The sequence below is a fragment of the Zootoca vivipara genome, chromosome 4 (genome assembly GCF_965207765.1).
Source record: "Zootoca vivipara chromosome 4, rZooViv2.hap1.1, whole genome shotgun sequence".
Classification (NCBI taxonomy): Eukaryota; Metazoa; Chordata; class Lepidosauria; order Squamata; family Lacertidae; genus Zootoca; species Zootoca vivipara.
In genome coordinates, this window is record NC_142587.1 from 3,782,343 (window position 1) to 3,797,363 (window position 15,021).

The window sequence follows — 15,021 nt, forward strand, 5'->3', positions numbered from 1 at the left end:
GTTGCCACCAGATTTGGCTAAAAGTGAAATTTCAAGGTTCCCACTCAGTTTGGAACATCTAAGGAATTCTGAGCAAAGCAAAAGGAGCCTTGATAAGAGCAGTGAAATTTCTCTGTAAGGCTTTGCACGCATCCACCCATTAATTTAACTTCTAACACATCTTCCTTCAGTAAGGGCTCATGTTTATGGGTATTGCGCCTGTGGGCGCACAGCAGCATGAAAGAGCAGCAGGACCTGAGGTCTTACCTGGCTGTGGCACAAAGTCAGAGCTGCCCTTCTGTCCACAACTTCTTTGGGCTAAAGGCAGCTGCATGTCACACACTGGCTCCTGCATATCTGCTGGGATCCTGGCTAGAGTGCCGCCCCCTCATACATTTGTCCAGGAGGCTCTCTACTGCTGGTCGACTCTCAGAGCTTTTCATGCAAAGAATTTGTTCTAGCGATGAGCAGTGGCGCCTTCCCACATTGAGGTACAAGGGGGGAGCTGATGCCAATCCCACCACTGATCAATGAATTCCAGTCTTGCCTGCTCTGAGGCCCAGGTGTGAGTCTTCGGGGTCACTTCTCCTTGAAGTCTGTGCTTAAACAAGTGATGGCAGAGATTAAACCTAAAAGCAGAGCACAAAATGTGCACCCATGTTTTCAAGAGAATGAAAAGCATACCTAAGATGATGACTGGTTAAAATTAAATGTTTGAACGCCTCATTAGCTTCTGTACATGGAATTGGGTGAGGGGGAAATATTATTCTTTGCCCCAGGTAGAAAAATGTTTGGGGCCAGCCCTGGGAAGCTCAGCACCTGGGCCCAGTGCACATCCTCCAAGGTAAAACCTGATAAGAAAGCTCATCCTCCAGCCCTGCCAACGTTTCAGCTTCTTTGGCTCATTTCAGTTTCATTTCATAACTCCTCCTACAGATTCCTAGTTCTAGATCTCGTTGAGCGCTTGTCTCCAAATTCAGATTCCGTATCTCAATAGCCTTGAAGTTCACAGGTCTTATCTTTGTTCAGCTTGCGTTCGTCATCCTGTGTTCTATCTGCAGATGGTCGTTAGGGATGGGATTGACTCATGCAATGTACCCATGTCTCTGAAAAAACAAGAAGAGAAATGACACTTGGCTTATACTCCTAAAGGGAACAAGACAAGGTGTGAGTTGAACCCCGCACTGCATGGTTGAAGCACCCCATTGTCCTATGAAACAGTTCAGCCATAGTCATACTCGCCCTTGGCTCTGGTGCAGACCAACAGACCCCCAAAGAGGAGAGAGAAGGTGTTCTGCTCACCTTGGGGGACAGCTAAACTGCCACATAGCACCTAAAATCTCCTGTCTTCGCTCCCTGGCCAGAACTGCAGGAGCAGGGGAGGGGGTCACCTATTAAAGGCCACGCTGTTTGGAGGGTAGGCAGCATTTCACTTGATAGGTCATAAGCTGTGGGGACTTGAGGTGCCACTCCCCAAGCAATGGCTGCCCTGGTACCCGCATGCCACACCAATGCTGCCCAAGAGAGATCACAGGAGGTCATAGGAGGTGGGAGCAGCAGCAGCAGCAGGTATGGGCAGCAGGGCAGCAGTGGGCAACCTGTGCTCTGAGGAGACCCCCTAGGTGAGGCAGGTGCAGAAGTGACCAGTGACATCTTCATTTCTCTGGAATGCCTGTGGTTCCTATGTTGGAGCCCATAAGGGTCCAGAAGGAAAGATGACAACTTTCACTACAGTCATCTTGCCCAATGCTTCTCTTCGACCCTGGGATTTGATGGTTGCCGACAGTGGACCTTTCAGACCCTATGGCAGGCATAACAATGATAGGAAAGCACCACCAATACATAGACGTTAGCCCTCAAGGGTATCATGGCAGCTGAGTCTGAAGAGAGCATTCTCCTCTCCTGGTGATCAGTTTTATGGGAAGAGGCTGTTAGGCAACGACTTGATGCCACCGACATTTCTTAAAGTAAAATAAGGGCTTTCCCCTTTTTACAATCAAGTGGTGTGTAACTTTTATGAGATAAATAAATAAAATAAGTGGCAGGTTCTGGTCACCATCCCCATAGAGTTTGGGAAGACTTGGGGTGGGGGCGATAGCTGGACCTCAGGACCTCAGGAAATCTCAATTTATCCCAGATTGCATCAAAGGGTTGTTAATGATGTCAGTGCCGGGGTTCCATATTTTTACTTGCCATGGTGACTGAGCTTAGTGACCCCTGGCGTGACAAGCTCCGGTCTTCCATTCTACCATGAAACTCCAGAAAGAGGGGAGAATTGTCCCCTCAGTTGTGTGACTATGCCCTGTCCTCTACCCAACTCCAGGGTTAGGAGGAAGGCTGACATACTCCTAAGGTGTTCAGAGTTCCTTAGTTGTACACGGACAAACAGAAAAGCAAACATTTCTAGCTTGTAGAAGGAGAAAGGGATTGCCCTTACGCTCACAGGGGGGTAGGATCCTGGCAACCTCAATTTAACCAGGAATGCCCTTTTTAGAGGATACTCTGTTTCATCCACTCTGGTTTCCATTTTGCCACCCCCCAACCCCCCCCCCCAGATTCAGCATCCTGTGGTCATTGAACATCTTCTGTCGTGTGTGTGTGTGCGCGCGCGCACGTGCATGCGTGTGTGCGTGCGCGCGCGCACACACACACACGAGTTTCCTTTTCACTTGCTTTGTTTTGCTTTGTTTTGACTTCTGCAAACCTGGGGTCTTAATAGTTGACACGGGTGACATGACAGTGGGTGAGGGCTGTACAGGAGCCGGAAGACTTTTCCGAGCTGCTGGTTCCCGTGTCGTACACTATTTTATGCATGTGCATTAAATATTCAGAACAAAGAGTGTCCTGAATGCTGGATAGGACAGCCCATTCCTGTTCTATCCAACTCAGTCCTGCACATCTTGCAGTCCTCACACACAGAGCATAATAGCCCTAGACAATGTCGCAGATATCACCGCTGCTCCACAGCATAGAGGGAGGCGTGGCGATGAAGAACACCGCAGGAGGCCACCCAGGGATGTGTATGTACATTTGCTGGAATTCTGTGAAACAATTTTTTGCCCAAAATACTCTCTCGGAAGACTATACCAGAGTGGTTCAGTTCTAGTATTTGGCTGGTTTCCACAGATACTGTGAATACCCGCCCACCCGCTCACCAAACCTAGGGCATGATCAATCCAGTGTTAAAACACTTCTAAGCCCTATTGATTTCAGTGAGAGTTAAACACATGCTGGACAGTGCAGGCCTAGACACAGCTACCCAGACGTGACCCCCACGGAGTTCAATATGGCTCGATATGGTAGTTCTGTTGAAATCAGTGACACTGCAGAGTGCTTAATGTTGTCTGGATCCTTGTTCAGAATTTACCTTTCTTCTGACTATCATCGTATTCATTAATTTTAGGACATTTTATGTGCTTGATAATATGTAAATGAACTTGCACATTTTCACTAGTATAGGTTCCTTCGAACTTGTAATATAGGGGTATCGCCAGGGATGCAGAATTTAAAATGTAATTTTGAAAGTTAGGATGTTTCCTTTGGTACCTTGTTTTACAGTTAATACATGATAACTAATTAGCTTCAAAAATAATCAAGTGTTCTCAAGAGTTCCCATTTAAAGTTGACCCTCAGTGATTATTTAACTACAGTGGTACCTCAGGTTACAGACGCTTCAGGTTACAGACTCCACTAGCCCAGAAATAGTACCTCGGGTTAAGAACTTTGCTTCAGGATGAGAACAGAAATCGTGCTCTGGTGGCGCGGCGGCAGCAGGAGGCCCTATTAGCTAAAGTGGTGCTTCAGGTTAAGAACAGTTTCAGGTTAAGAACGGACCTCCAGAACTAGGTTCTTAACCAGAGGTACCACTGTAAAGCTTTAGAATATGATGATGCCACAAAAGCTAAGCACTTTTAAAGAGGCCAAATGGTTTCAGTGGGAGAGATTTAGGCATGCATCTGACATTCCCTGTGAAATGGCTTTAGATTGGATTAGCTGGATTGGGTCCTTAGCTGCCTGATCTTCTGACTAGAAAGCTCGCCAAATCACTTTTCCTTTCTTTGTTGGTTGTGTTTGCTTCAGCCCGCCATCCTTGGAAGCACTTATTAAAGCGAATCAGAGTTTTGCTGAGACTTGAAATCAAGCACATCCATCATACTTGTACTTGTTTCCTCCGATTTTTGCTTGTTTGTTAAAAGAACACAAGCTGCCAATATACGTAGCCTGCAGTGGTTATTTGAGACTTAGGGAGAATGTTGCAGTTCGTGTAAGAAGTTATTAAATATACAAAAGGGTGCTAGGAAATAATGCTATTGACAATAGCAGTAACTGCTGTTTCCTTTTGGACATACAGTATTCAGAAAGGTGACTTTCAGTAAAGTGCATTCAAACCTGCAGTTCACATGGGAAACTGACCAGAGATACTAAGTGTAAGACTCAGAAATGAGAGCTTGAAGTAGAGGTTTCCAAAAGTGGCCACCAGCCCACAGTTCCCTTTTGATAGGTGAGTGGGTTCACCAGTCTCTCATTCACCAGACATCATATGTTGTCATGTGGATTCATGCCTACTATCAGCAGGGGATCACTTGGGAGCGCCTGATCTGATCATGTCAGGTGAGTTACAGGTGGGCATGGCCAACTGAAAATGCCTAATTTGGCCTGTTGTAAACCATGGTTTGTTTCACAAACTACAAAACAGCCACAAGCTGCCTTGCAAATGATCCAACAAACCATGGTTTGTTTCTTGAAAGGTCTTTGTGTAGGAGGTGCTAACTACCTTGTAGCTGTGAGTTGCAAACTGCAGACAACACTCTTTTCTTATGGGCAGTACTGACGGTTGATTGAAAGCTCACTGAGTCCCCCCCCCCTGTCTTCCAAGGACTGTATTTCTGTATTGCAAGGGGTTTGAATTTCTTACATTTTTGCCAGTGTGACCTATGTTTTTGTTTTTTTTCCTCAACAATTGCCATGTAACTATATCTATATCTGCATATTAAAATCACAGAAATTGCTACAATTCAATAAGGGAAATTGGAGTATCACTATATACATTCGCTTTTGACTGGACTTAACCCTTCAGGGATCCTTTACATTTACCTTTTACAGTTTGTTTAACTCCTTGCTTTCATGATCCACTAATTTTAGATGTTAGTAAGGAATACTTGGTTGCTGTTGCTTTAAAATTTCATTTTCTCAGCAGCAGCTACAAAGTGCAATTGTCTCTCTTGTGAGTTAGACATGAATTCTTCTTAGGCAAAGGGTGAGCAAGAGCCACTTAGGCATGGGAATGGTTTTGTTTGCACACTGCACATGCCACATAGCTCTTCTGCTTGGCAGAGGTCTGTGATGAAGCAGGGAAAACCATGGTTAACAAACCGTGTCGGTTCACATGTAATAAAAAGCATTTGCCAGAACAAGCCAAGACTTGCAAGCCATCCACAAACCATGACTTATGATCATAGTTTGTTGGCAACAAACAAATCATAGTTAATCTACTGGGATGTGTTCATATACTGAAACAAATAATAATAATAATAATAATAATAATAATAATAATAATAATTTATTATTTGTACCCCACCCATCTGGCTGAGTCTCCCCAGCCACTCTGGGCAGCTCCCAATCGAATATTAAAACAATACAGCATTAAATATTAAAAACTTCCCTAAACAGGGCTACCTTCAGATGTCTTAATAGGATAGCTGCTTAGCCTATCAAACCATGGTTTAGCATTATATGCTAATCAGACCAGATGCTTTGTTCACACAAAAAGTAGATAAGATAATAAAATTGTTCCTGGAATTTAACATTTCTGTTTTTGACTTCAGGTGGGGAATCACATGGTTTATTGTTTTTCTACTGGGAGAAAACAAACCTACACCTACAAAATTAGCATACCAGAATGAAGCCTTCATTAGAGCACTTTCCCCCATAACATCTATTTTCTATTAGCACGTTATAAAATAAAAATATGTATTCACTGGATCTCCCACCTTCAGTCTGTAGTGATATTAGCCATGAATACTTTTACAGTCCTCATCTGTTAGTTGCATGAACTATGTCTGAAACGAGGCTTACCTTGCCAGGTGGCATTGCCACATTTCCAGATGCAGCTTCCATGAAAGGAATGTGAAATCCACAATTCCCCCATAAGCAGTATATCACTCCTTCTTAGTGAACTCAGCTGCTGAGTGCAGAGAGGACTGCAGCTACCACAAGGTCACAGAGAAACAAGCAGTAAATATTTGCAGGCACAGGGATATTCCAAGGTTCATAGAAGTACATAAATATTTACTGGAAAATCTCTAAAGTTGGCATGCCCCAAAGAACAGCTCAGCGAGGACAGAGTATGCTTAGTGGACACAGAATTAGGATGTACCATGTTTCTCATATTATAAGACACGTCTTATATTTATTTTTTCCTCAAAAAACACACTATGGCTTATTTTCAAGGGATGTCTTATTTTTTTCCTCCTCCTCCTGCCGCGGCCGGCATTGCTGCTGCGCCTATCACTATGTCTTATTTTTCGGGGTATGGCTTATATTCCTTGAATGCTTAAAAATCCTGCTATGGCTTATTTTATGGGTATGTCTTAAAATATGAGAAACAGGGTACCATCAAAACCGAGGAAATGCATCACCAAAAAAGAGGAGACATGTTTGCATAACATTTACACGTGACTATTTCTATGTAAAAATGCAACTTCAGAAAAACTCCTATAGTTTAAAGAGAAATACAAAATGTCTCAACATAGTGAGTGAGGAGAATGGTGACCTGAGGATCTGTGTGTCTGTGGAGTCTGCTGCCCCAAGGCTGTGGATGAGCATCTTCTGATGGTTCTGCATCTTTAAATGGCATTGGGACCAGATATCCCTTCACTCAGAGAACGGTCCTCTGTAAAGTAGGAAACGCCCCCCCCCCCCAATGCAGAATGCTAAGCTAATGTTTTGTTCTGGAGGAGAGGGAAATGGAATGGAGAAGCATTGCTGGCTGAACCCCTGAATGAAACTGTTCACATTAAAACGTTTTGTTGCAGATCTTTCCCTTCTAAACCTGTGGCCAAGCCCAGTTATCTATGTGTATTTTATTTGTTATTTATTTTTTCAAATAATTTTTATTGATTTTCCAAATACAAAATCACAAAAAACAAAGCAAAAACTCAAACAAGAAAAACAAAACAAAAAACAAAAACAAAACATATAAAAAGAAAAACATCTCAAATCTTATATTATTTGCTTAACATTGTTGACTTCCTCAATTCCCCCCTCACTGGGTCCATTTTAAAATTCCAATTAAGCAGTTTTCATCTTATATCTTAAATTAACCTTAACACATTTTATCATTAACACTCAAATATTCTATTCTAAAAATATCATCTATTTTCAACCAATAATTAATCAATTTATCCAAATCAAAAATTATATTCTCTTCCTTCTATCTTCTATTTCTCCCCTTAGCCTCAAAATTTTTTACCAAGAACTTTCCATAAATTTAAATATTAATTCTTTTACCATACTAACATTTAAGCAGATTATAACAAATTTAACCCCCCTTCCCCTGAACTCAGGGTCTCCCCGATTCTTCAGCGAGTTCCATAAGTCATTCCAGTTTCGGACCATCTAAATCAGTCAAGAAAGTTACATCTATTACTACCCCTCACCCCACTCCCACCCTGTCCCAGCCTACCCACCATTCTTCCTCAATCACCCCCTGATGCCTTCCTAATATTTTAAATGCTGTAGTACCAAACCATCCAGCAATAATTCCATTTTCCAGCCCTTTCTCAGTTTTCATTCCCTTTGGATTCTGACCCCAGCATGGATCCTGCCCTCCCTCTCTCACTGGGAGGACATTGCTCCATGCTGGTTCTTCTTTGGGGATTCCTTGGATCAAACAGGTGTTCTGTCCCCCCCCCCCACTGGGGGAACAATGTTCCATATATCTTCCTCCTTTTTTGTAACTTCAATTACACTGTCCAAGACTGATAATTGTTCCTCTTGCTTGACTTCACTCTCTGTTAGAGTTAATCCTTTTTCTCTGTCCTGACGATTCTGATTCCTTTCACGTCATTCAGACAACTGTGCATTACTTTCACGCAACAATATATTATTTTGCCGCAGTTCATTTCTCAAGTCCAAAAGCGATTCCAAAAGTTCCTTCTGAAAGTCCAAGCCATCAGCTGATGTTATGGCTACAGGCATCCTGTTCGTCTCAGATTTCATGGGAACAGAGCAGAGGAGGAAGTGGTACAGATTGTATTTCTCATAACATCAAAAACCAAGTTTATATCCAAACTGTTTATAGTCTCATTTTTTAATTCTTCTTCATGTCTAAAAATTCTTGTGTCCATTTATGAAAAGAGCAATTGTCAAACTTCTTATACATAGCCTTATATTTTACACTCTCTTCACAATTGACAGTTCTCTGTCTCAAAGAGATAAACAAATTCCTTTCTATTATGATGTCATAATGGCGGCTCGCTGCTTCCTCCCGGGACCCGACTTCAGTTTCCAGGGGGATTTTCCCCAATCCAAATGAAAACATTTTTGCAGGGATTTTAATAAATTTAGTCCTTCTTCCCTTTACCCTGCCTCCGGGGGAGGCAGTCCTCAATAATTAATAGGTTCCTTTCACTTTTCCGGCTATAGGCAAATTAACTGCATGACGGTCCTCTCAATGGGGGAGATCGACTTCCTGTTTAAATCTCCTCCCGTGGCCAATTCATTCCAAATACTCCAAATAATTCTTAAATTTCTCCTTTTACCGTGTTTCTCATAATATAAGACACGTCTTATATTTATTTTTACTCAAGAAAATAAACCCGGAACTGGCTGCTGCGCACTTTGTTGGCGCTTCAGCAGGGCACGCTGCTGGGTCCTGCCGGGTTGGGGCTCCAAGCTGTGTGCGCTGCAGCTCTTGCTGCGTCCCGCCGGCGGCTTGGAGCTTGGCAAAGCGCGCGCTGCTGCCTTTGCCGGCTCCTGCTCCGTTGGGGCTTGGCAAAGTGCGCGCTTTGCCGAGCCCAGACTGAGCGGGAACCAGCAAAGGCAGCAGCCCGCCGCCGACTAGGAGCTCGAGCCGGCAAAGGGTGGGCTCCCCGCCGTGTAGTGCTGCTCCCATCCGGAGGAGGCTGCCATGGGTGCCGAGGCCCCGCCTCCTCTTCCTCCTCCTTCCCCGTGTCCTTGTCTCGGCTCTGGCTGAGCTGGAAGAGACGGCGGGAGAGCAGCACAGCGCGAGCTCAGCGCACACCAGGGAAGGAGGAGCCAGGCCGGGCGGAGCTGCCGCGCTGCAGTACACGAGGAGCCGGAACACACACCGCTTCCTCCTCCTTCCCAGCTCCCACCGGCGGATCCTCTGCCCCGCCACAGCCACCCGGCCTGCCTGTCTGCCCGCCCTCCGGCTTCCCCACGCCAGAGGCTCCTCCTCGCCCTCCGGCTCCGGCTGCGCTCCCTCTTGCGCTCCCGGCTGCCTCCTTGTCTGGGTCCCTGCTTGCAGCTGCTGCCGCCGCCGCTGCCCTCTTCCTCCTCCTGTCTCTCGCCTGGGCATGTCGTCCCGTTTTCCCTCTCAGAAGGTTCTTGCTGTCGGCTGCTGCCTGCTCCTTCCTCGCTTCCCGGAGCCGCCCTCTCAGACCTTTGTCGGGTCCCGCTGGGTTGGGACTTGGCATGGCGTGCCCTGCCATACCAGCATGTCTTATTTTCGGGGTACACCTTATATTTCACCAGGTCTTGAAAATCCTGCCATGCCTTATTTTGTAGGGATGTCTTAAAATATGAGAAACACGGTACTCACGGTGTCCAATGTCTTCATTTTTTTCAATTTTGAGGAAGAACCGATCGCTGTTGCCTGGCAGGATCGCAGCTTCGTGCCTCCGAGAGAGCTATGCTACATTGCGCCGCGTTAGCTCAAGACCCCCTGCTCTCTCGCCGCCCCAAAATAGGCTAGCCGAGGGAGGGGGGAGCTCGCTTCTGGTGTCTGCCGGATCCACATCCCCGAAACGCTCGATTCAGGGTTTTTTTCTGGGGGGCTGCTGCGCTGGAGCAGTCCCCCCTTGCCTCGGAGGCACTACGTTCTTCTCAGCTGAGGAGAACAGTGCCCACCATTGCTGCGCGATCGGCCGGAAGTCCTATCTATGTGTATTTTATTATCTATTAATTTTTGGTATCAGAAAAGTATAGATTGTATGTGTTTGTGTGTGTGTGTGAGAGAGAGAAAGAGAGTGATGGTGGCACCTTCACACTCAGAACCTGGCAGCACTTTAAAAGTCTAACAAACATTTGTTGCAACCTCAAAAGTGGTTAATTAAGAAGCTTAATACACACAACACCAGCTCAGTGTAACTGCTAGTCTTTTAAAGACCCCGCAGAATTCCAGCCTCCAGCCTGGGTAGCTTTTAAGGCACTGTGTTACAAATGGCAAACTGCCAAAGGAGAAGCAGGGTGGCCCGTGTCCACTTTACCCAGTAGGGATGCGGGTGGCATTGTAGTCTAAACCACTGAGCCTCTTGGGCTTGTCGATCAGAAGGTTGGCAGTTTGAATCCCTGCGATGGGGTGAGCTCCCGTTGCTCTGTCCCAGCTCCTGCCAACCTAGCAGTTCAAAAGCATGCCAGTGCAAGTAGATAAATAGGCAGGAAGGGAAACGGCGTTTCCGTGTGCTCTGGTTTCCGTCATGGTGTTCCATTGCACCAGAAGCGGTTTAGTCATGCTGGTCACATGACTCGGAATGCTGTCTGTGGACAAACACCAGCTCCCTCAGCCTGAAAAGCAAGATGAGCGCCATAACCCCATAGTCATCTTTGACTTGACTTAACTGTCCAGGAGTCCTTTACCTTTTTATCTTTTTACTTTACCCGGTATCAGCCAAATACCCAGCCTGAAGATGGGCATCCTTGCCTTGGTGCTCAGCTCTAGGAATGCAGCCATGCACTTCACCCTTGGAGCTTCGCCCCCCTCCCCAAACAACCCCCTTTGCAGGTCTCTTCTGACTATGCACCTTTACCTGATAGCAAATGCCACAATGGGCCTTAATTCTAAGTAGACATGTTTGGGATTGGACTGGGAGGGGAGAAATCCCTAGCTAACTTTGCAAAGCCACGCAGGTACAGTTGCTTGCCCATTGGCTCTGAGGCAAGGGCGTACCCACCATGCGGCAAGTTAGGGCAGCTGCCCTACTCTAGAAGCAGGGCTGGTGGGCAGAGGCGGAGCACAGCCCGGCGGAGCGTGAGTTCGCCATTCCCGCCGCACCGCACCGCACCCTCCCTCCAGCTCCCCGGCGCGCCCTCAGGCAAGGCCAAGCGCGGCGGGGAACCAGGGAGCGCGGCGCGGTGGGCGGGAACGCCGAACTCGCACTCCGCTGGGCTGGGCTCCGCCTCCGCCCACCAGCCCTGCTGCTAGGGAGGGGCACAGCCCGGCGGAGCGCGAGTTCGCCGTTCCCGCCCGCCGCGCTGCGCCCTCCCTCCAGCTCCCCGTCGCGCCCTCTGGCAAGGCCAAGCGCGGCGGGGAACCAGAGAGCGCGGCGCGGCGGGCGGGAACGCTGAACTCGCGCTCCGCTGGGCTGGGCTCCGCCTCCGCCTACCAGCCCTGCTGCTAGGGAGGGGCACAGCCCGGCGGAGTGCGAGTTCGCCGTTCCCGCCCACTTTGTGGCCCCTCCCCTTCCGTGCCTTGGCCCCTCCCCTTGCCCCCCCCTAGTTTTGATCCTGGGTACGCCCATGCTCTGAGGCACTTGTTTCGCTCCAATGCTCCTCTGCCGAGCTGACAAGATCCCACCGGTGTGGATTAAGGATCTCTCCTAGCCTTCTGGCCATGGAATCGGGCAGAGGGTGGAGGCATTGGTGAGCAGGAGACTGGTTGGGCAGGCAACTGTGGAAAGCAAACTGGACGGAGAGGAGCATTTCATAGTTTGTGGAGGAGAGCAAGGCGGGGAATTGGGGAACCAAGATGCAGTGGTACCTCAGGGTACAAACGCTTTGGGTTACAAACGCTTCAGGTTACAGACTCTGCTACCTCGGGTTTACTTCAGGATGAGAACAGAAATCGCGCGGCGACAGCGCAGCAGCAGTGGGAGGCCCCATTAGCTAAAGTGGTGCTTCAGGTTAAGAACAGTTTCAGGTTAAGAATGGACCTCCGGAATGAATTAAGTTCTTAACCCGAGGTACCACTGTACTCTTAAAAGGGCTGCAAACTAGTGGCAATCTTGCCTATGTCCCCAACTTAAACCAAGATTTCCTTTGGCACAGGAAGAAAGCAGGATAGCTTATTGATTTCCATGGCTGAAGTGTGGTACTTGGAGGCCATGCTTTAAGTATGGTGGAAGTGGTTTGAATACACATTCACTGACCTGGAAACAAAAACTGGAGTTCCGACCAGTTCCTCTCTTTGGTGACCTCTGTCTCCACCCAGACTCCACATTTGATCTCCCTTCATAGGGGGCACAATAGCATCTTGTGGGTGAACCGCATCAAATGTCCAAAGTTATTGTGCCAGGCTTGTGGGATTCATATGCAGATTGTCCTTCTCCCTGCTTTCATCCAATATTCTATCCGTTACCACTGATAAGTTTGTTTTGTTTTGGTGGTGGTGGGGGATTCCTGTGTTCAGGAGCAGATGGGCAACTTGCTGCAGCATCTGTTGACTGAAGCCTTTGTGTGAGCTTCCTAACAGGAGAAGAGCCTTTCTAAGCATGTGGTACAATTGTTGCTCGGCTGTGAGCTGCTTCATTCAGACTGCAGTCAGTCAAGTAGGGGCTACGTGACGGAATATTTCTTTACTGGACAGGGGAGGGGACTGGAATCTATCATATCAGGGGGCTTAAAACTAGCTAGCCTGGAACCTTCTCCAACATCTGTTTATAAATCAAAATGAATAGTCTAGCTGGTTGTTTTTTTAAATTGCATGTGAACTTTTTGTCAAGAGAGCTTCTACTGCATCTGCAAAAGGTGATACATAACAGTAAATACTTGTGAACAAAATGGGATGATCTGAACTTGCCTTAATACAAAGCTTAAGATGAGTTTAGTATTTGGTTAATTACAAGCCATATTTCCATGTCACTTATGTAAATCTTCCTTGTTTGTTTTAGCAGGTAATTTGTGAGCCAGTATCACTTAATTGTTCTGAGTGCATAATGATATACCAGCATTTTGCAATTTAATTAAAATGTACAAATCTGAACATTAAGGGGTGGGGAAAATTATTTTTGAATTATTAATCATTCCTCCTCTAGGAAATCTTGTTGCTCTGCAGGAGATTTGTCCAGTGTACAACTAGATGTATTTTTTTCCCTTCTCTTTCACAGACAGACAATTTTCCCGCAGAGCCCAATTACATGGGCAGCAGGCAGCAGTTTGTTCAAAGGTAAGGCCTATTAAATAACTTTCTCGGCTTCCCCATTTGCATCCTTTTCAGAAATTCCTTTTGAGAAAGAACAATTCAAATGGGGTGGGGGGAAATAAATACAAGTTTAACACATTCTCTCTCTCCCCCTTTCTCTCTTGTTCTCTTTCCTTCTATACATGAAATATCAGTAGCTCCACATTCAAGGACCCTGAGAGAGCCAGCTTGAGAGACAGTGGCCATGGGGACAGCGACCAAGCAGACAGTGACCAGGATACTAACAAAGGCTCCTGTTGTGACATGTCGGTTAGAGAGGCCCTTAAGATGAAAGCGACTTCGACTAAAAGCCAGCCGCTCGAACCAGGTGAGTGAAACAGCTACCGCTTGCTAAGTCTGCAGCTTAAGCAATGATTAGAAACCTATTACATCTGTTCTGCACAGTAGATAGGCAAGCCCATTGATAATGCTATCAGGTGGAGGGCTTAATCTTCCAGGCAACTTGCCATGTTCTCTCTCTGTGTATATGCATATACCACACACACATAAATATGTTGGTGTGTAATAATTACAAACTGGAACAGACAGTTATCTTGCCTGTTCAGCCCCAACAAGTCAGATATTAGCAAGTAATAGTGATGTTTCCCCCCTGGGATCCAGAGAGGCTTTTAACTAGTGCCACATCTGCAAAGGAGGCCTTGGGACTTTTCAGGAGTATGTTGTGATATGGCATAGGGGCAAAAATCTCACTAGGTGCACACAAAGCAGCTCTTTGGATCCTGACTTTATGTTCTTGAGGATTTCTAGAAATGGATACCCTGCTGCCATTTTTCCTTAGTGTTGTCCCGAAGGGTGAAGTTGGATTTACACAGTTAGAGCAATGGTTTGATCATCGCATCTGCCCTTCACCACCACATCAGTGGAATATTCCTGCCTAGATGCTTAATTGTGATAACAGACTCATGGTTAGAAAGCTCATGGGACCCAAGATATTATGTGATAGCTGCGTTTATTGCGTGAAAAAATATGGCCACAACATGATTATACTTTTCCTTTTTCAGTTGCTATGATAATTTGGCAGGATAAACATTTGAAATCAGAAACAACTCGTAACTAATGGTGACTTCATGTTTTTTTTTTTTGTTTCCAAGATTGATTTCATTATCAAATATAAAACATTGTTGGCAACCTCAAGTGTCGGGGGTTGTGTTCTGAACCCCCATGCGCAAAATCACGTAAAATGGGGAGTTGCCTGTATCAGCTCAGCTGCTGGGCAGGGAAGAACCTTCGAAGAGACCCTTCTCAGACTGAAGAGGAGGTCCTTTTCGGGCCCTGGGAAGGGTCTCCTCAGGAGCCAGGACTCCTCTCCAGGGTGTTCCCCATTTCCGGGTTCAACTTCCAGGATCCCGGCAACATCTGTGTGCACAGCTGTGCACAAATAGAGAACGTGTAAATGAGGAGTTGCCTGTGCTACGAAATGATCAAATCATGCCAGGGCTCACTTCACCAAGTGCTAGTGCTATGCAGGTTCTAATATTTTCAATGAATTCTAACTCGAGCCCTCAATCTGTTCCTTTGCCATGTTTGTTTGTTTGTTTGTTTTTAATTGCAACCTCTTGCAACACACTCGTTAATTGGCCTGCTGGATAACACGGAGCACCTGCCAGATCTTCCTGCATGTTACAGAGGGCAACATGGTGTTCTCCAGATGTTGCTGGACT

General features: G+C 46.4%; 1 protein-coding gene across 1 annotated transcript in view; it reads left to right on the plus strand.

The window, feature by feature from the left end:
• PCDH17 (protocadherin 17) overlaps window positions 1-15,021 on the plus strand; it is a 153,829-nt gene that overhangs the window by 41,924 nt on the left and 96,884 nt on the right. Inside the window, exons 2-3 of the mRNA XM_060273306.2 lie at window positions 13,266-13,324; window positions 13,495-13,667. Of these exons, the coding sequence (XP_060129289.2) occupies window positions 13,266-13,324; window positions 13,495-13,667 (232 nt within the window). The remainder of the gene's footprint in view (window positions 1-13,265; window positions 13,325-13,494; window positions 13,668-15,021) is intronic.